Consider the following 20,600-nt stretch of genomic DNA (forward strand, 5'->3'; position numbering starts at 1 on the left):
GCTAGAACGCCGAGAGAAAGAGCGCCAGAGGAGCCAGGGAGGAGGAGAAGAGCTGCTAAAAGAATAACCCCGAGAAAGGGGGTGGAGAGGAGGCGGCCCCAGCGCCCCGGCCCCCGGCAGGTCGGCGGCCAATCCGCTGGGGGAAGGGGTGGAGAGTCGGAGGCTCCGGCGGAGAGAGGCCGAGGGGGGTGGGGAGTCGGCCAGGCTCGCACCGCCCTGGCCCCGCCCCCGACCCGCGCCGCCGCCCGCGCCGCGCGCCGCCGCTGTCAATCAAGGGCGAGTCAGCCGGGCTCGGGCGGAGAGAGGAGCTGCTACGCCACAGCCCAGCGGCGGCCATTCGCGGAAAAAGAGGCAGAGCCTGTGCCAGCTACAGCCTCCTCCGAGCCACCGCGGGCGGGCGGGACCGGCCTCTCCTCCCGCCTCGCCCCCACCCCCACCCACCTCTATCCCAGTGTCTCCGTCTGAGGGTTTGTCCTGTTAATGCGGGATGAGCGGTACGTATTCTCCACCCCCCTCAGTCTCCTTCGCCGCCTCCCTCTCTCCCTCCCTCCCCAGACCCTGCTCGGTTCTCCCCCCTCCCCCGGGGCCGCTGAGATGCTTTAAGGGGAGGAGGAGAGGGCGGGAGGGAATCAGGGGGAGGGAAGGAGGGTTGTGTTTTGTCTTAATGTCTGAGAGAGAACAACCTCCTTCTGGGTGTTGCTCTGGAGCCGATGGGTCGGGTTTCAAACCACGTTTTGTGATATCCCCCTCCTCCCTTCCCTCCTTCTCCCCCACCCCCTGCCGGTGTGCGTGGATCGCGGGTTTATGGAGATTAATGTTCGGGGGGAGGGGGGAGAAGAGGAGAGGAAGAAGACGAATAATAATAATCCTAATAACCTGTTGTCGTGTGTGTGTGGTGGGGGGGTTTGTTGCAGATCAGAAGAAGGAGGAGGAGGAGGAGGCGGCAGCGGCAGCGGCGATGGCTACAGAAGGAGGGAAAACCTCTGAGCCAGAGAATAACAATAAAAAACCCAAAACCTCAGGCTCCCAGGTAAAAGCAAACAAATTAAAAAAATTCATCACGACACATTAGGAGAGAGAGGGAGTTGTGCCCTTTGAATGTCCAGAAGTAACAGAATAAAATGTTTATCCACTCAAAGCATCTTTCTGAGAGTGTGGAACTTAAATTGTAAATTCATCAAGATTTCACGTCTTTGAGGGTATAACGCTGTTTAAAATTACATCAGGAATTCAGACTATAAGAAAACGGTGTGTGTGTTCCCAAGGGCATTTTGAGTTTAGGAACATAACACTTTACAAAGTTGTAAAGAAATTTCCTTTTATTTAAACTTGATATTATAGGACTTGCTTCCTTATTCCTATAGTTCTTATCTACTTTTGTTCGTATTTCTTTTTGATTTCTGCTGCTTCCTAAATTGTTATGTAGAGCTGTCAAAATAAGTAACCCCCTGGCAACTACTGGCCTCCACTAAATCCGCCCACTTTTTTTTCCCCCCCTCTCCTTTACCGTCCCATTTTGGGTAGGACTCTCAGCCCTCTCCTCTGGCTTTACTGGCAGCTACTTGCAGCAAAATAGGGACTCCTGGTGAAAATCAAGCAACTGGACAACAACAAATTATTATAGATCCAAGTCAAGGATTGGTGCAACTTCAAAATCAACCACAACAGCTAGAACTGGTAACAACGCAACTTGCTGGAAACGCTTGGCAACTTGTTGCCTCCACTCCTCCTGCTTCAAAAGAGAATAACGTTTCTCAACCAGCCTCTAGTTCGTCTAGTTCTTCCAGCAGTAATAACGGGAGTGCATCTCCTACAAAAACTAAATCAGGTAATTCTTCCACCCCTGGTCAATTTCAAGTCATACAAGTACAAAATCCAAGTGGTAGTGTACAGTACCAAGTAATTCCACAACTTCAGACAGTGGAAGGTCAACAAATTCAAATCAATCCAACTAGTAGTTCATCTCTACAGGATTTGCAGGGTCAAATTCAGCTCATTTCTGCAGGTAATAATCAAGCTATACTCACAGCTGCTAACAGGACAGCTTCTGGGAATATTCTTGCTCAAAACCTGGCAAATCAGACAGTTCCGGTCCAAATTAGACCTGGTGTTTCAATACCACTGCAGTTACAGACTCTTCCTGGTACTCAGGCTCAAGTTGTAACAACCCTACCAATTAACATTGGAGGAGTGACTCTAGCTTTGCCAGTGATAAACAACGTGGCTGCCGGAGGAGGGACTGGGCAGGTTGGCCAGCCTGCTGCTACTGCTGATAGTGGGACTTCCAATGGGAATCAATTAGTTTCCACACCCACCAACACCACTACTTCTGCCAGTACTATGCCGGAATCTCCCTCCTCCTCCACTACCTGCACAACCACTGCTTCAACGTCTTTGACAAGCAGTGACACATTAGTGAGCTCAGCAGATACTGGCCAGTATGCAAGCACATCAGCCAGTAGTTCTGAACGCACCATTGAAGAATCTCAAACACCTGCTGCTACTGAGTCTGAAGCCCAGAGCTCCAGTCAGCTTCAGCCTAATGGAATGCAGAATGCACAGGATCAATCAAATTCTCTTCAGCAGGTGCAAATTGTAGGCCAACCTATCTTACAGCAGATCCAGATCCAACAGCCTCAGCAACAGATCATTCAGGCTATTCCACCACAGTCGTTTCAACTCCAGTCAGGGCAGACGATTCAGACCATCCAGCAGCAGCCTTTACAGAATGTTCAACTTCAAGCAGTAAATCCGACTCAGGTGCTTATCAGGGCTCCAACTTTAACACCTTCAGGGCAAATCAGTTGGCAAACTGTACAGGTTCAGAATATTCAGAGTCTTTCAAATTTGCAAGTTCAGAATGCTGGGTTATCCCAACAGTTAACCATCACCCCAGTGTCTTCAAGTGGTGGCACAACTCTTGCTCAGATTGCTCCTGTGGCTGTTGCTGGTGCCCCAATAACTTTGAATACTGCCCAGCTTGCATCAGTGCCTAACCTTCAGACAGTGAGCGTTGCCAACCTGGGTGCTGCAGGTGTTCAAGTGCAGGGAGTTCCCGTTACAATCACCAGTGTTGCAGGTAAGTTCTGACATCTTTTTAAGTACCTTTTAAATAGTTTTTCATAACAATTATTGCTTTTCTCTCCTAATTCTTAGGTTTGACGTAGACCTCTGAAGTAAACACACAATCATAAGGAACCAGAAATAGGAATATTATACTAACAAACATAGCTCTGTAGTAATCAATGTGACATGTTCACTTTTGTAGATTCTATAATAATGTGTTAAATTTATTAGTTTTTTAAAAAGTATTGTTTTATGGGACAGAGCTTTCTGATTAGAATCATAATTGCCTTCTGTAATTTAGTGGTCTTATTTGAGTACATTCCAGCTCTTCAGAAAGAACCCTAGTCGAAATGATACTTATCTCTTCTTTGAGGGAAAGTAGTTTTAAACTGAATTGGTATATATAATTGTGAGTCTGTTGAACTTTTAATTCTGTGGTGTGATAAGGCTAACTTTATTTTAGTGGAAGTTATTTCTCAAGCTTCAGCATCTTGTCGCCCATGCTTTTGTGTTTTATTACACTGGTTTTAAACTAGATACTGATGCAGTTGAGAGATAATTTTAAGTTGTAAATTGTTTGGTTAACTTTTATGCCTACTTTTATGCTAATATCAGGATTTGAATGAATAATCCTTCATTTATAAAATTATATTTAATTAAATCACGGTCATTGTGTGATTTGTAGATGTTTAATGTAGGGTTGGTGGAAAGCAATGAAAAATGTTGACAGTAAAATGTCACTAATTTGAATTAATTGTGGTAAAGTTATTTTTAAACCTATTGTAAAAGTAGTTGTTATTTGTTATGCATATAAATAGTTCCTTCTGAAGTACTTGGGAAGTAGTTTTAATCTTTTTTGGACCAGTCTTATCGTACCTAATAACTTTTGTTTTCTAGTAATTAAACCCTTTTCATTGATTCTGATTTGATGAAAACCTCGTTATGTTTTAGTGCCTTTGATACTTCCAGACCTTGTTAGTTAAATATTTCTATTTTGATAATGTGAGATAAATAAGTTTATCACTTTTGAATGATCTTTCTTGAAACAAGTTGCAGAAAAATTACGCTAGGGTTCTTCTTTTATGGTTAATACCTAAAGTAGGCATATATATGTAAAATTGTAAATTGCCAGATAAAGCCTTCTGATTCAGGAGAACCGAGATTATATTTTTTATCTAGATACCAGTGCTTCTAGGCCAGCGCTATCCAGCAGAACTGTCTGTGATGTTGGAAATGTTTATGTTTTCTATCTACCTAGCTACATGTGGCTGTTAAGCAGTTAAATGTGTGTGGGGCAACTGAGGAACTGAATTTTAAATTTTATTTAATTTTAATTTAAGTAGCCACATGTGGCTAGTGGCAAGCACAGTCATCTAGTTAGTGTTTCGATTGTGGTACTTTTTCTCCTAAAACTATTACAGCGTAATTACATAAATGTTTCTCTGGATTACAATCCTTAACTTGCTTTATTTCTACTCCTTTGCTAAACACTTTGACAATAATTGTAGTATTTCAGAAGTGTTTTTGGTGGGTTGAATGACAGTTTGCAGTGTCAAAGCAGAAGTTATTTCACTTCCATTTCATCTTGCTTATTAAGCATTAGTGAGTTGTGATTAATTAAGAGAATTAACTTATAATTTAGGTTAGAAGTAATCAATTTTTCTGCTCTCTAGTTGATAACTTTTGCAATCCAGAGGTTTTTCCCTTAGCCATTGTGAGGGTAAAGAAATGTTTTGGCCAACCAAACTTAGATTAACTTGAATGGTGCATTAAAATAAACACAGGATCCAGTTTTTGGTACTGTAAGTTTTGAATTGTGGGGGTCAAGGGATTTGCCTTTCAAACAAACTTTCCAGGTGATTGTAAAACTCACTGAAGTGGCTGGGTGTGGTGGCTCATCCCTGTAATCCCAACACTTTGGGAGGCCAGGGTGGGAGGATTGCTTGAGCCCACTAGTTCAAGACCAGCCTGGGCAACATAGGGAGACCCTGTCTCTACAAAAAATTTAAAAAAATTAGCTGGGTTTGGTGGCACACCTGTGGTCTCAGCGTCTTGGGAGGCTGAAGTAGGAGGATCGCTTGTACCCGGGGGATCCAGGCTGCGGTGAGCTGTGATTGCCTCACTGCACTCCCACCTGAGTGACAGAGCGAGACCCTCTCTCAAACAAACAAACTCACTGAAGTTTGAGAATCAAGTGTCTGGTCATCAGCAGTGAACCAGAAGACAGAATATGGAAGCAGGTGGGGGTGTTGAGCTAGTTCGTTTGTGCCTCAGAGAATCGATTTTGGTGGCAACTACAACTTTTTAGTTTTTATTTCACAAGTGTGTATTGAGATGGCTACTGTATGCTGAACAGTGCCAATAGGTGTGGTTATTCCTTCATTTTCAGGGATAATTTTTTCACTTAAAGGATTTACATGATTTGGGTGGTTCTGTTTTAAGTAGAGGAGGAAATTTGAACTCTACATAGTTGGATTCTTTTTCCCCTGAAACCAAAGATTTAAAATTTTGTCGATGTTGTTTATGTTCTAATAAATATGCTCAATCCTTTTAAAAAGACAGCAGTCTGACAGAGACCAGAAATGTACCTTGCTTGATGTCTGCAAGTCAATACAGTTAATCTAGGCCTAGTTTGCAGATTTTACCCCATTGCCTAGCTTAGTAGGTGCTTGACAAATGCTCTTTGAACTAAGGTATAAAAGATGATGGAGAAAATAGCACTTTGTAATTAGGAGTAATGCCTTGGAATGGTTTTAATGAAGCTAATGAAACAACTTTGTTTTCATTAATTTCTTTTGGCTTTGCATTTGTAAGACACTAAGAGTGGACCAGGTGCAGTGGCACACGCCTGTAATCCCAGTACTTTGGGAGGTCAAGGCAGGTGGATCACCTGAGGTTGGGAGTTCGAGACCAGCCTGACCAACATGGAGAAACCCTGTCTCTACTAAAAATACAGAATTAGCTGGGCGTGGTGGCACATGCCTGTAGTCCCAGCTACTCAGGAGGCTGAGGCAGGAGAATCACTTGAACCCAGGAGGTGGAGGTTGTTGCAGTGAGCCGAGATCGCGCCATTGCACTCCAGCCTGGGCAACAAGAACCAAACTCCATCTCAAAAAAAAAAAGAAAGAAAAAAAAGACACTAAGAGTGAGACACCAGGAACTTTTCTGTCTTGACAAGGGGGAGAAGGAGCAATGAGTACCCATATCGCCCTTTTATAAATGAGCCCTGAAAGTTCAGATCTTTTACTTTGTGTCCCCATTCGTCTGTAAGTACTTTCTTGGTCGGTTCATGTTGTTCCCCAGGAGAATGGTATTGTTTAATTTGTGGGGAAATTTTGCTCGAAATTTTTATGACAAGCCTTGAAAAATTAGTAGCTTTGACGGAATGTAATTGCTAGCTCAAGGACAATGAGCTAAAACTCTCCACCATCCACTATTCTCATTTTACTCTTCAGGAGATTAAGGGAAGTCTAGATGACATGAACAGAAAAAAAGTAAAATCATACAAGGTAAATCTAATGAAACCAGTACTTGAAGCTGGGGAGCTTCATACTTAGTTTTATGAAATGAGAATGTTAGCAACAACCTAGGGGGATCCTCTTCCCATTAACAATGTGTTCAGTATAATGTGTTTCTGTGCTTTGGTCTCAGCTGTAAATCCTGACCTTCATGCTAAGCATTAGTTAGAATTGTAGTAGGAACTAAATATGTGTATGCTCTGCATACTTTTTGTTTTGTTATTGGGATTCTAAATTTGACTTAAAATTTTTTTACTTTTACTTTTTAAAAAAATAGATTTGGGGGTACAAGTGCGGTTGTGTTACATGGATATATTGCATAGTGGAGAAGTCTGGGATTTTAGTGTACCCATCACCGAAATAGTGAACCTTGTACCCAACAGGTATTTTTTCCACCCTCACCCTGCCCTCCACCTTTTGTAGTCCGCAGTGTCTGTTATTCCACCTCTATGTCCATGTGTAATCATTTTTTTTTTTTTTTTTAGCTCCCACTTGTAAGTGTGAACGTGCTGAGTTTGACTTCAAAGGAAAAGCGGAAACCTTACTTTAAGCTCAAAGACAACTAATTGTACCTCTGGCTTAAGCTCCTTTATTTTAACTAAGTGAGGAGAGTTAAGTACCTGTTTTCACAATGTCTTCTAGTAGTCAAAGAGCCCTAAATAAAGTGAATTTCAGGTGTTACATTTCCTTAAAGAATTTAGAGCTATGTAGGAACAATTGATAGCTAAATCTGTAATTAACTTGGAGTGGTCCACAATGTGACTTATTTTTGGCAGTAATCATCATATGTAGTAACAGAGATCATACTGTAGGCCTTTTGATTGACGAATGAATATTTCTTTGTCAATTTTAGTGGAAATTAAGAATATTATGCTGGTTCTCCCACAGAGGAAGTTCAGACTTAATAATAAGATACTGCTGACCCTTCAAGAACTTGACTCTCTTACCTAATTTCTGTACTTCTCCAAGGAATTAAAATATGAAACCTGGGGATATAGTATGAAACCAGAAATGGGAGGACCAATTCTTCATTATTGGTAAAAATAGGTACCAAAGAAAATAATTAAAATTTATATTTAATTTTAAAACTGAATTCAATCCAGTAAAATTAACTTCTTACACTGATCTTTTTTTCCAGAGCTACTAAAGGTGGAAAATTGGCTTGAGGTTTAATACAAATATGGCTTTCCTTTGCCATATATGTTTTATTAATTTGGATTTCCCTAATGGGCATCTGTATATATACATTCTCATGTACTCCTGTGTTTGGCTAGTCTTTTTTCAGAGGAGTCAGATTTACTCCAGTAATCTTATTTCTTTAAAATCTTCTAATACTGTTTGTTATAGATTGGAATTCATTATTAGAAACTTAAATCATGTATTCAATACGAATGACTTAGGTTCTGAACTACCAAGCTGGCTTTACCTATTGAATGATTTTTTCATGGAAGATGAAAAGTGCTCAAAGTAGAGCCACATTAATTTTGTAAAAGGGCATTTTTTTTTTTTTTTTTAAGAAGGACTTCAGGATAGATTAGCAAAGAAAAATAGAGTTTTTTGTTTGTTTGCATTTGAGATGGAGTCTCGTTCTGTCGCCGAGGCTGGAGTGCAGTGGCACGATATCTGTTCCAACCTCCACCTCCTGGGTTCAAGTGATTCTCCGGCCTCAGCTTCCCAAGTAGCAGGGACTACAGGCACATGTCACCACGCCTGGCTAATTTTTGTATTTTTAGTAGAGATGGAGTTTTGCCATGTTGGCCAGGCTGGTCTCGAACTCTTGACCTCAGGTGATCTCCCCACCTCAGCCTCCCAAAGTGCTGGGATTACAGGCGTGAGGCACTGTGTCTGGCTGAAAATAGAGTTTTAATCATCTGCTTTTCAAATTCTGAATCGGAATATATAATGAGTAATACTTAGGGAATATTGGGGCAGGCATGAAAGCAGGTTGAGGATATTGGGGCAGGCATGAAAGCACTCACAGCTCTAAATTTGCTTAATCAAGAAGGAAGATAGGGAATGGTGCTACGCATAGATCTTGTAGAAATAACAGACTTACAAAATGATAGAATTGTAGGTGGAAAGAATCTTGGAGATTATGGCTCAGCAGTTGTAACCTTTTGATACTGCTGCTAAAGTCTATTTATAAAGGCATTTTGTGTTTTTACTATTTGAAGTGAAAGCAGAAATATGGGTCGAAGATTCTGCACTGCTACATTAAGTCAATCCTTACACAGTAAGGATTGACAGTAACGGGGGAACCTGGCCTAATATCAGACTGTACACATATATGTGCTCTTCTGTACTTTTCTGATGCGGATTTGAGTTAAGATTGGATGTTAAGATTGGATGTTCATAATGCTTGTCATTTTGCTACCTAGTGAAGGAGCAAATTGTGGCAAAGGAAACCTGTTGAACCCCAAATTGCTTATTTAAGTGTGTGGTGAGATGAGGGCTTAATGAAATTGTAGTTACTAAGGTAACTTAAAAATAAATGAGCCTCTTTCTCCCACCTTCTTTCCTTAGCCCTATTTTAGAAATGAAGAAATTGAAGCCCAGAAAGGTTAAATGACCCTCTTATATTTGATGACAAAGTGAGGGCTAGAATCTTGACTTCTCCTCCAGTTGTCTTTCTACTGCATTTTTGGGTTTGCTTTTTGGAAGTCAAGATGATAAAAATGGATGTTATCCTAGGGTCAGAAGGAACTTTCAGATTCAGTTTCAGGCTAGTATCAATAACTTAAAATTTATGCTGCATGGTAAAAAGTGTCAGAAGATTTGGCATGAATAACACCTCAATTTTTTAAAACATTCTTAACTTCAGACAAATGAGCTTGATAACCGTCCTTAGCAAAGTCCTTGAATGAATTATTGAGTAGTTGGCTCTTGAGCATTTTAAAAAAGAACCGAGGAATCACTGGGAGCCAGTATGGGTTCACTAAGAAACTAGGTTCATATCTTCTTTCTTTAGGATTTCCAGATGAGTACCCAAAGGAAATAATGTTAACATAATTTATCTTGATTTTAGTATTGATAGTTGTGGCCTCTTTGAAGGCTCATAGCTGGTTGCACAATTGAATGAAAAGTGGTAATTATTATTCACCTCCTTACGAGGTCTCACACTATGGCATGGGGTTCTAATTTTAATGTAGTTTGACATTTTTTTTTCAAATACCAGGTTGAAGGATGGCTGAATTTACTGAATTCAAATATGAGACAAAGCTGGGAGGTGGTGCTTATATGATAGAACTGAGATTCAGAGTGATCTTAATAGGCTGAAATGGTGGGCCAGAATTAGTAAGATACATTTAACAGGTAAGATCCTCTCCTTAAGATGGAGGGAATTACATACCTACAAGGTAAAAAACCTGGCTTGGCAGGAGGACTTGTGAAAATGATTTGGGATGTATTGGCTTAAAATGAACTGAGAGTAGAATAAAGCTTCTGTACCTTGTGCTTGTGAGATACTTCTGCAATATTGTGCGCAGTACCGGGTGGCACATTTTAAATGGGACATTGACAGACTCGCAAATGTATCAAGAAGGATTCCCAGAATGAAGAATGTGGAAAACATTTCGTACTAGCAATAATCAAAGAACGGAGTTTTATCTTTAAAAGAAAACAAGAAATTGTGACAGCTGTCTTTAGATATATGAGGGGCTTTTTTTTTTTTTTTCTGACGTAGTTCTATTATTTTGTTTGGCCCTGGAAAAACATATGTATATGCACACACAAAGACAGACTAGAGTTACACAACAGTGGAATGGTTTGTTTCATTAAGTAGTGATCATTCATTAAAGATGGGATGTTCATCGGTCAAAGATTTTGTAGACTGCAGAAGAATTTCTTGTACCATATAGAAAATTTGCTTAAACTATAAACTCTGAGTCTTCTTCTAATTCTAAAATTTAAGGTCTATGAAATTAGAATATATATTTTATTTCGTTCTGGGTACTTCCATCCAGCACATGGCCAGAGTTCTCTGTAAGTCTTAAACGTACATGATTAAGTATTTAGGGATTTTTGTGAGGGAGATTGTGGGTGATATTTACCATTTTTTTTCATAGAGGCTGTATAATGAGGGTGAATTCTATTAAGCAATAAATGTAGCACTTTAATTCATAAATTAATATATTTCTGTTCATTCTTAAATTTACTATGTGCTTAGGTGCTATTTTTCTATGTCGTTTGCTCTTTTATTTGGTGAATACCAAAACGTTAGTATTTTAAACATATGCTTTAGTTCTGACACTGAATTTGTAGTTACGATATGTTATCTCGGTATAGTAGTCTCCTCTTATCTGTGGGTTCTGTTACCTGTGGTCAACTATGGTCCAAAAATGTTAAATGGAATATTCTAGAAAAAAACAATTTACAAGTTTTAAATTACATGCCTTTCTGAGTAGTGTGGTGAAATCTCAGTCTGTCCAGGGTGAATGGGAATCTTCTCTTTGTCCAGTTATACCCTCTGTATATGCTAACAAGTCACTTAGTAACCTTCTCAACTGCTGTAGTATCACAGTGTGTTCAAGTATTTTTACTTTACATATTTATGGCCTGAAAGTGCAAAAGTAGTAATGCTGGCAATTTGGATATATCCAAGATAAGCCAAATATATGCCAAAGAGAAGTTGTTATCTCATACTTTGTGTAATTTATAAATTAAACTTTATCACAGGTATGTATGTATGTATGTATGTATGAAAAAACAATATGTATAGGGTTCAGGCCATGGTTTCAGGGATCCAGTGGGGGTCTTGGAACATATTCCCCCCTCTGATAAGGGGGGACTGCTCTAGCTCTTTAACCATAGTTGTGTTTCTGATACTGTCACTTTAGTGTGAACAATGTGATTACTTTTTCTTGAGTGGAAATTAGAGAACAATTGGAAAATCTAGGATCCTAAAAGAACCCAAATTGTGGGAAGCACTCACAGCTTTAAATTTGTCAGTTTTCCCTACAGAGCAAGCAAATCTGTATGCCTTTTTTTTTAAGTTATTTATGCTGATCTTTTATTTGTATAAATTTGTTGGGTGCAAGTACAATTTTGTTACATTGATGTGTTGTATAGTGGCGAAGGCAGGGCTTTTAGTGTGTGCATCACTGCAGTAATGTACACTGTACCCATTAAGTAATTTCTCATTCTCTACTCCCCTCACACCCTCCTTTCTTTTCTTTCCTTTTTTTTTTTTTTTTTTCATGAACAGTCCTGCTGCAGTAGTCCCTTTCTTCATGGCTCAGAATATCTGGTACAAAGGTGTTTCTTGAAAATGTTTGAGGCCAAGTGCAATGGCTCATCCTGTAATCTCAGTACTTTGGAAGGCTGAGGGAGGAGGATCACGTGAGCCCAGGAGCTTGAGACCAGCCTGGGCAACATAGTGAGACTGCACCTCTACGAAAAAAGGGAAAAGTAAAAAATCAGCTGGATGTGGTGGCCCATGTTTGTAGTCCCAGCCACTCAGGTGGCTGAGGCGGGAGGATTGCTTGAACTCAAGAGTTCTGTTTAAGGTTATAGTAAGCTATGATTGTCACTGCACTCCAGTCTGGGTGAGAGAGTGAGACCTTGTCTCTTAAAAATATGTCTCTCTGTATGTAAAACGTTTAAGACGCAAGAATCTTTCGAATAGAAAAAGTGATAATTCAAATTTATGAAGCTTCTCTTTTCCTCAGGGATGATAATAAAGTTAAGGAGGTAAGAAATATCTGTGCTTGATCAGAGGTATGGTTCTTATAGTAGGTTTATTATTCGTGCAGACCACATGTACTTAGAGGCTTCGTAGAGCACAACACTAAGAATTAAAACTCACATTTTTGCTTGGGTACTCCCCGCCCCCACCAATTAGTTGTACCACTCTGGGCAAACATCATAATTGTAGTTCCTTCCTTTTTTTCATTTGCAAAATAGTGATATTAGTTCCTACCTTCTTTACCTCATAGAGTCTCAAAGATTAGATAAGTTAATATGTATGAAAAGGCTTTGAATAATGTAAAGAAAACTGTATGCAGGAGGTGGTAACTTGGTGACATCTCTACGTAGTGACACCCACTAGAAGAATGTGAAGTAGTAAAGTGGGGGAATGAGATATTTTAGGTATGGATATTAGCTTGAGTTATATGTCAGAGGTAAACGAGAAATTTGTATAAGAGGAATTTCAGAAAGCTTTGGTAAAGTGCAAGCAAGGGTGAGGTGAGGTGTATGGAGAGAGGTGTATTAACAGGTGGAAGAGAAGTGGTGTGGCCAGGCGTGGTGGTTCACACCTGTAATCTCAGCACTTTGGGAGGCCGAGGCAGGCAGATCACTTGAGCTCAGGAGTTTGAGACCAGCTTGGGAAACATGGTGAAACCCGTCTCTACTAAAAATACAAAAATTAGCTGGGCATAGTGGTGCATGCCTGTAGTCCCATCTACTCTGGGAGGCCGAGGTGGGAGAATTGCTTGAGCCTGAAAGTGGAAGGTTGCAGTGAGCTGAGATCGTGCCACTGCACTTCAGTCTGGGCAACAGAACGGGACCCTGTCTCAAAACAACAACAACAACAACAACAGCAAACAGGTGGTGTATTTCAGTATAGTAAGAACTAAATGTCTGCTGTCTGATTAACCCTTGTTAGGTTCTGAAGATACTAACTAAACCTGTCTTAAAATGATGCTTGTGTTCAGGAGAAAGATTTACATACATGAAACCATTATATGGCAGCTGCAACTACATATGAGCGTTTATACTTAAGTACTGGGTTTTGAGGCATGGAAAACAAGTGTGAGAGCTCAGAAGTCAGTGAGGTTAGTGGGGAGTAAACAAGAAAGGCTTTTTCTGGTGGAGATAGGACTTGAAATAGGCCTTAAAGATTGGTTTGGAAAGTGGACATTTGAGACTTTGGGGGTGACAGGTGAAGAGTGAGGATGGCTTGAGTCAAGCTGCTAAACTTGGAATGAGCTTGATGGGGACCAAAGATTGGAAAAGCACAAAGCTATCATGTGGAAGCTTTTAACTAACACAGAGAATGATGGGTTCTCTTCTGTGTGCTTCCTAGAGGCTTAGTGGTCTCACAGAGTAGCTCAGGGTTTGCCAACCAAACAGCCTTCCACTCCTGCATCAGCCACACAAGCGTGTTTTTTGAACCATTTCCTAACATTTTGTTTCAAGAAGAGATTGTGCCAAAATAATAATAATAAATAAATTTGAAAAACTTGAATCTAGTGGATTGGAGATATTGAGTAAAAATATTTGCAATGCAAATGATACTTATTGGAGTGTTTCTTTGTAGATAAAAGTGTAGAAAAGTTAGAAAGCAGGAGCTCAGATAAAAGGATGTTGTTGCAGTAATTTAGTTATGAATTCACAGTGGTCCCTAGAAAGGCTGTGGTAGTGAAGTAAATGGTTACTAAATATAAAAAACAGCTTGTTGAACTTTTCTAGGACCTACACTGGTGACGTGAAAGACATGGTAAGGGATTAGGTAAAAACATCAGGTTGGTTTGTTCTTTTCCCCTGCTCTGTATCAAGTATGGTAATAGGCATTGAGAAACTAAAGATGAAGTGAGACATGTTTTCTGCCCTCATAGGATATATTATCTGTTGTGGGAGACACACTTTATTTCTCTGCTTCTAGGACATGCTTTTTACATTTTATTTTTATTTCATTTTATGTGTGTGTTTGTGTGTTTTGTGTGTGTGTGTGTGTGTGTGTATATGTATATCTATATATTTTTTGAAATGGAGTCTTGTTCTATCACCCAGGCTGGAGTGCAGTGCCACAATCTCGGCCCACTGCAGCCTCTGCCTCCCAGGTTCAAGTGATTCTCCTCCCTCAGCCTCCCAAGTAGCTGAGATTACAGGCACCCGCCACCACGCCCAGCCAATTTTTGTATTTTTAGCAGAGAGGGGAGTTTCACCATATTGGCCAGGCTGATCTTGAACTCCTGACCTCAGGTGATCCACCCGCCTCAGCCTTCCTAAATGCTGGGATTACAGGCGTAAGCCACCACGCCTGGGCCCATTTTAAATCTTTAAAATTAAAACACACCTTGTAATCAAAGGCATGTCATAGTTTAATTAGCAGAACTTTTTTCTTTCTTATGATCACTTGCATCTTAGACTCAATAGTACATGATAGATATCATCTAATATCTATATATCTCATACATATAGCTAATTAAATTACTTTGTGGTGTTTGGTTTATACAAGCTGTGAATGAAGTGTTATAGAAGCCCAGAGGAAGGAAGAACTAGTTCTGCTTGTAGGGTTCTGGGAATGTTTTCATGGAAAGGGTGATAACTGAGCTGAGACTCAAAGGATGACTAAAAAGTTTACCATATCAGAAGGAAGAAAAGGGCCACTTCAGGTTATGTTGGATTTCACATGCAATTTTTGAAATTCAAGTAGTTTTTTGTTTTGTTTTGTTTTTGAGACGGAGTCCCACTCTGTCGCCTAGGCTAGAGTGCAGTGGCACGATCTTGGCTCACTGCAGCCTCTGCCTTCCGGGTTCAAGTGATTCTCCTGCCTCAGCCTCCTGAGTAGCTGAGATTACAGGCGCCTGCCATCACACCCAGCTGATTTTTCTATTTTTAGTAGAGATGGGGTTTCACCAGGTTGGCCAGGCTGTTCTTGAACTCCTGACCTCAGGTGATCCACCCACCTTGGCCTCCCAAAGTGCTGGGATTACAGGTGTAAGCCACCATGCCCGGCTCAATTAGTATTTTGTAAACATTACAAAATTCAGACTTAGCTCAAGGAGTATTCATATAAAAGTTGAATTGTGAGCCTCATGTAAGTAGAGTCTGTGTTATATATGTAAGTATGTGTATTAATTTATAATTTTATTTTTTCTCACACCTTGATGAGCATTGCTCAGTATCTGTCATTCTGATACTGACCCAGAAGAAAGGACACAGGTGGAGAACTTTGATTTCATAGGAGAATGGGATGGACAGATCCTTGGAATAGACTCAAGATATATATTAAAGGAGTGAGAGAGTTTACGATCATAAAAGGAAAAGTGATGAGTAAAGGGAAATAAAGGGAATTTAAATCTGATTGCTTCATATGTTTTGGTAGACAGTTGAAGGTGAGAATCTTACCAGTTAGGGGATACTTTGAGAAGAAATTGAAGGTATGTAAAATTTCCAGGTTGATTCTGTCCCCCTGATATTATTATGTAGATGCCTTTTAATGTGGCCAGTCAGAAGGGGTTTAGTACAGTTCTGTAATAATGAGTCAAGTCACCATAGCTTTTTGTTCACAGAAGCGGAGCTGCTTTTGCACAGGCGTATAGGAACGAGATAGTGATCTGTGCTTTGGTAAGTGGGTATCTGTGCCTGGTGTGGGGCTGGGAAAGGGGTGGAAAATCCTTGCTCTGGTCTAGTTGGGGATATCTATGCCAGGGAGTTGAAGGAGAAGAGAGAAGAGGAAGAGACTAGGTGAATATGATGACAAGTACTAACGGGATTTATATAAGAGAAAGAAATACTTAAAAGTGGTTTGTGAATTCTGCAGGTTTTTCCAAATATTTAAATGTACATATGAACCAGGTTGAGACAAACATTTGACAGATAGTTGTCATAAATACTACAAAGTATAACATGCTTGTTGAAGCAAACTTTATTATTTCTGATTTTGTTAGTATAGGTTTTTAAAGTTAAAGCATATTTTTATTTTCAGAATTTCTCTCACCTGTTGTTCTTATTGGTAGGTTGTCACTGCCTTTACTGATTTTAATTATAGGGCAAGTAAATGGTTTTAATATCCCCTTGATAGACTTTCATCTATTACCTGTACTCCCTACTGGCAGACTGCATCCATGAATTCAGTCAGCAAGTAAATACTCAGCATCTGTATTGTGCGGCTTGATATGTTCCTTAGATGATTGAATAACATGGGACTGAACTCCTGCTTCCATAATACTCCAGTGGGGAGAGAAATTATGCAGTTTTCTTTAATGAATGAAACAAGAAGTAAAAGGGTACTTCTTTGAACCTTATGTTTGTTTTATATTTTGGCTGACATTTACTGCATGTTTATAGTATACCAGATAATGCATGCAGCACTTGATCTATTAACTTATTTAATCTTCAGAATACACTGTAAGGTAAGTATTGCTGACATCTCTCCTTTCAGGTATAAAAACTGAGGCCTATAGAGGTTAAATAATTTGCTCATGGCCACATAGTGAATGATGGAACCAGAGTCTAAACATACTTGTACTATTACCACTTACTGCCCTGAATTATGTACTCTCTGTATACTGTAGTGTTTGTTTTCTGTGATCATTTATGGACTCAGTTTATTGTTTGTCTCTTATATGCCACTGTTTAAGCACTTTATATGTATTAACTGTTTATTTTTCACAATCCTATGAAGAAGGTGGTGGTGGTGACCTCAAATTATAGAACAGGAAACCAAGGCTATCAGAGGTTAATTTACTTGGCCAAGATCATATAGCCAGTAAGTTAGGGTGCTAGTAAGTAAAAATTGTTTATAAAACAAGTCCGGGTGAATAGGACTGTAATCTCCCTTTACAGCTAACCACTACTACTTTAAGTATTTTATTGTAATTACTGTAATATGCTCAATAAGAAACAGATTCCTAGATCTTTAGCTGAGTGCTCCACTCCTTGTGTTCTTTTGGGGGTTTGAGGTACATATGCCACAAAGGGAATTAGAAAGAAAGTTTTTATTACTTTGATGGACTGTGTTGATTGGGAATTTGAGGCTAGTAATAACATCTCCCTGACTAAATATTTGTGTATCACAAACTAATTTTGAATAAATGAAAAAAAAACAGATTCTAAGAATATAAGCGCAATAAGAGTATGTATTCTTTTTTCCCTTTCTTTTATTTTTTGAAGAAAAGAGCCCAAAAGAGGGAGTCTTGTATTTTGTTTTCATTAATAGTTGTAAAACCCCCAAAAGAATATACCTTGTAAGGCTTAAATTTCATGACTTGCTTCTTGATGAGGATGTGAGATGTCATTAGATAGGAATTTATGCCCATTTTCTGAAGGAAATAACATTAAGAAAACCCAGAGACCCTAAGAATTAGTATATGTGTAGAATTTATGTTCTTTAGCTAATCCTGCATGTAATTTTTATGTAGCATTAGCTTAGTTGACAGGGTTGGTCCTGCAACTTTATTGTTTTCTGCTGGATAAATAATATTTAGTATCTGCCATTGTATACATCGCATATTGTTCTAGGTGCTGGGGAAACAAAACAGACATGTTCTTTATTCATGGAGACTATACTTTGTTCTGGGTGAGTTGTGTTTTATCTTGATCTTAGATTATTGCTGTTTTCAGTAGATGAGAAAATCAAGGCTTAGAAAGTTTAAATAATTTGCCTAAGGTTACAGAATTGATACATGGCGGGTATTGAGAAAAGAACCCAGAGTTTGTGTGGCTTCAAAATTTTTTCTGCTGTTTCATCACAAATCCTTGAGGCCAAGGAAATCATGGTTTCCCTGAAAAGTTTTAAAAGGATTTTCTCTCTTTTTTTAGTAACAAGCTACCAAAGAGAATTGAAGACCAATTTACATTTTGCAAGAGTTTGATACATCAGAGTGCATTCACAGTATACGAAAATAGAATAGTTAATTTAGTCCGTATTTCCAAAACATGATTGAGTTCATTTTGTGTATCTTTATGTGTATGTGTGTGTGTGTGTGTGTGTATGTGTGTGCACGCATATGTAGGTAGATATATATATGTGTGTGTGTGTGGTGTGTGCATACTTACTGTATATGTTTACTCATTATAAACACATTCAGGAAAAACTTAAAGGGATTATATTCTATACCTATTCATCACCTTCCTTGTTCTCCCGCACCTTCACTATAATTAAGGATACCAGCTCATTTGGGGATATTTCTAAAAATTAGCCCACCTCTTCATACTCCTATCCTTACCCTAAGCCACAAAGAAAACGTGATTGTTGAAATCAAAGTACTTAGACAGTTTTCAGCACTTTAAAAATGATTCTTTGGCAGCTGTATGAACTGGTAGTGGTAACTATGTATAATTTTCAAACTGGAAAGCAAACATGTTTCATTCCATAAGTGGTTTGTGATGAGCAGAGTGTAACTATGACATATTTTAAAAAAAAAGAGCTCTGTGCTAGGTAGCAGTCTGTCTGTGCCGTTAAACAATTTTGTAACCTTTGGGAATGGAGGTCTTGGTTTTTTTCTTTTGTACAGTGAATGTATGTGTGTGTGGTGTGTTTCGTAAAATGAAATACTTGAGGTACTTTCATTTAGTGTTAGAATTCTATAGGTACTTTCATTTAGTGTTAGAATTCTATAAAGCACAAATATGTAGATACTAAATCAGCTTAATTTTATTTCACTGAGCCAGTGGGAAAGCTCAGGAAAAATACTATTTACTAATATTGCTAGTTTTAAAATCAAATTGATTTCTTTTTAAACTGTGAATGGAGCATGTTCATATACGGGTTTGTTTGTTTTGACAAATTCTTTTTTTTTTTTTTTTCCCCAAGCCTGGGTTCCAAAAAATGTTTTGACAGATTCTTGAAGCCAAATCTAATATTGACTCCAACGCTATTCTCCATTAAAGAAGTTTAGTCTCTAGGTTTAAGTCATTTTTAGGATTCACAGAATGTTTTAGAATATGGTTCATTCACTAGCGCCCTTGTGACTAGCCACATGTCCAGCCTTCAGCAACAGCAAAGATGGGGGCCAGGTCCCTAAACCCTTGGGCATGTAGATTGCCATCTGGGACCTCATCTGACTATTCAGAATGCCCTTGCCAGCGGATACAGACCTTGAAGATGCCTAGTTAGAAACCAGCTGCCCTTTAAAGCCATAGTGTGTGATTGCTTAGGCCTGAGATTCTCTAGCTTACAAGCAGTATAACCCTGTAATATAGAGCTCTTCTGTTCAATATTACCTCCTAACCTTTCCAAAACCCAATACTTTATACCAAAGATTTTACCATAGTCCTTGCTGCCTTCTTGCCATCTCACTTTAGGTAACCATCCTAATCTACCTAACCATTTTATTACCTTAGCACCTTATGACTTGGACTTCTGGTTAGTGTGCCCCAGGGACAGTAGTTGTAAAATCTAGAAATTTAGTAGAAGAGTTAGATGGATCTTTGTATTTCAGTTTCAAAGGAGACAACTTTCTAATATTCTAGAAGGTGAAGAATATCATAACTGATTTATAGTCCAAGAGGTCTCATTAGAACAGTGGAAACTATTTGCTGGAGCTGTTGAATTTTCTGTTAGAGTATTAAGGCAGGGAGAATACCATTTTCAGCCTCACAACTACTGGCATGCATAGAGTTTAATGTTGGATTCTAGCTGCCGTCTTGGGAAGAAAGTACTTTTTTTGAGACAGAGTCTTGCTCTGTGGTCCAGGCTGGAATGCAGTGGCGTGATCTCAGCTCACTGCAACCTCCACCTCCCAGGTTCAAGCGATTCTCTTGTCTCAGCCTCCCAAGTAGCTGGGACTGCAGGCATGTGCTACCACACCCGGCTAATTTTTGTATTGTTACTAGAGATGGGGTTTCACCATCTTGGCTAGGCTGGGCTTGAATTCCTGACCTCAAGTGATCCTCTTGCTTTGGCCTCCCAAAGTGCTGGGATTACAGGCATGAACCACTGTGCCTGGCCTGGAAGAAAGTACTTCTTCACATAATAGGATTGCATGAAAGTCAAAGGATGCATTTACAGAATGACCCGCCGTGAAGAATTTTTTGAATTAAATAACAATAAAATACAGGAATTTAAAATATAATAGTTGCTTGGATTTCATTTGGTAGGTTAATCTAAATTTATTGAGCCACTTTAACAAATATTTAGTTACCCATGATTACTGAGAAATAAAAGAGCTGTTTTGGAAGTAATGTCTTAGAAAGTTTAGTTGAGGTCTAGCTCACTACTATTATACAGAAATTTTTTAAAAAAGAAAATTGTGCTTTCTAGTACCACTGGCAAGTACTCTTAGTAAAGAATTTGTGTTTCATTAATTATTAAGAATCCTACATGTTTTTTAATGTAATATTAGGCCA

General features: G+C 39.2%; 1 protein-coding gene across 2 annotated transcripts in view; it reads left to right on the forward strand.

The window, feature by feature from the left end:
* Positions 1-233: 233 nt before the first annotated feature.
* Positions 234-20,600, forward strand: part of SP4 (Sp4 transcription factor) — an 87,098-nt gene continuing 66,731 nt past the window's right edge. Inside the window, exons 1-3 of one of the 2 annotated variants that reach the window (XM_527679.6) lie at positions 234-494; positions 915-1,030; positions 1,525-3,079. In XM_527679.6, coding sequence (XP_527679.1) covers positions 488-494; positions 915-1,030; positions 1,525-3,079 — 1,678 coding nt within the window. In that variant the 5' untranslated portion in view covers positions 234-487. The remainder of the gene's footprint in view (positions 495-914; positions 1,031-1,524; positions 3,080-20,600) is intronic. The other variant, XM_009452749.5, reaches the window with a different exon arrangement.

Source organism: Pan troglodytes, chromosome 6 (assembly GCF_028858775.2).
Source record: "Pan troglodytes isolate AG18354 chromosome 6, NHGRI_mPanTro3-v2.0_pri, whole genome shotgun sequence".
NCBI classification, from domain to species: Eukaryota; Metazoa; Chordata; class Mammalia; order Primates; family Hominidae; genus Pan; species Pan troglodytes.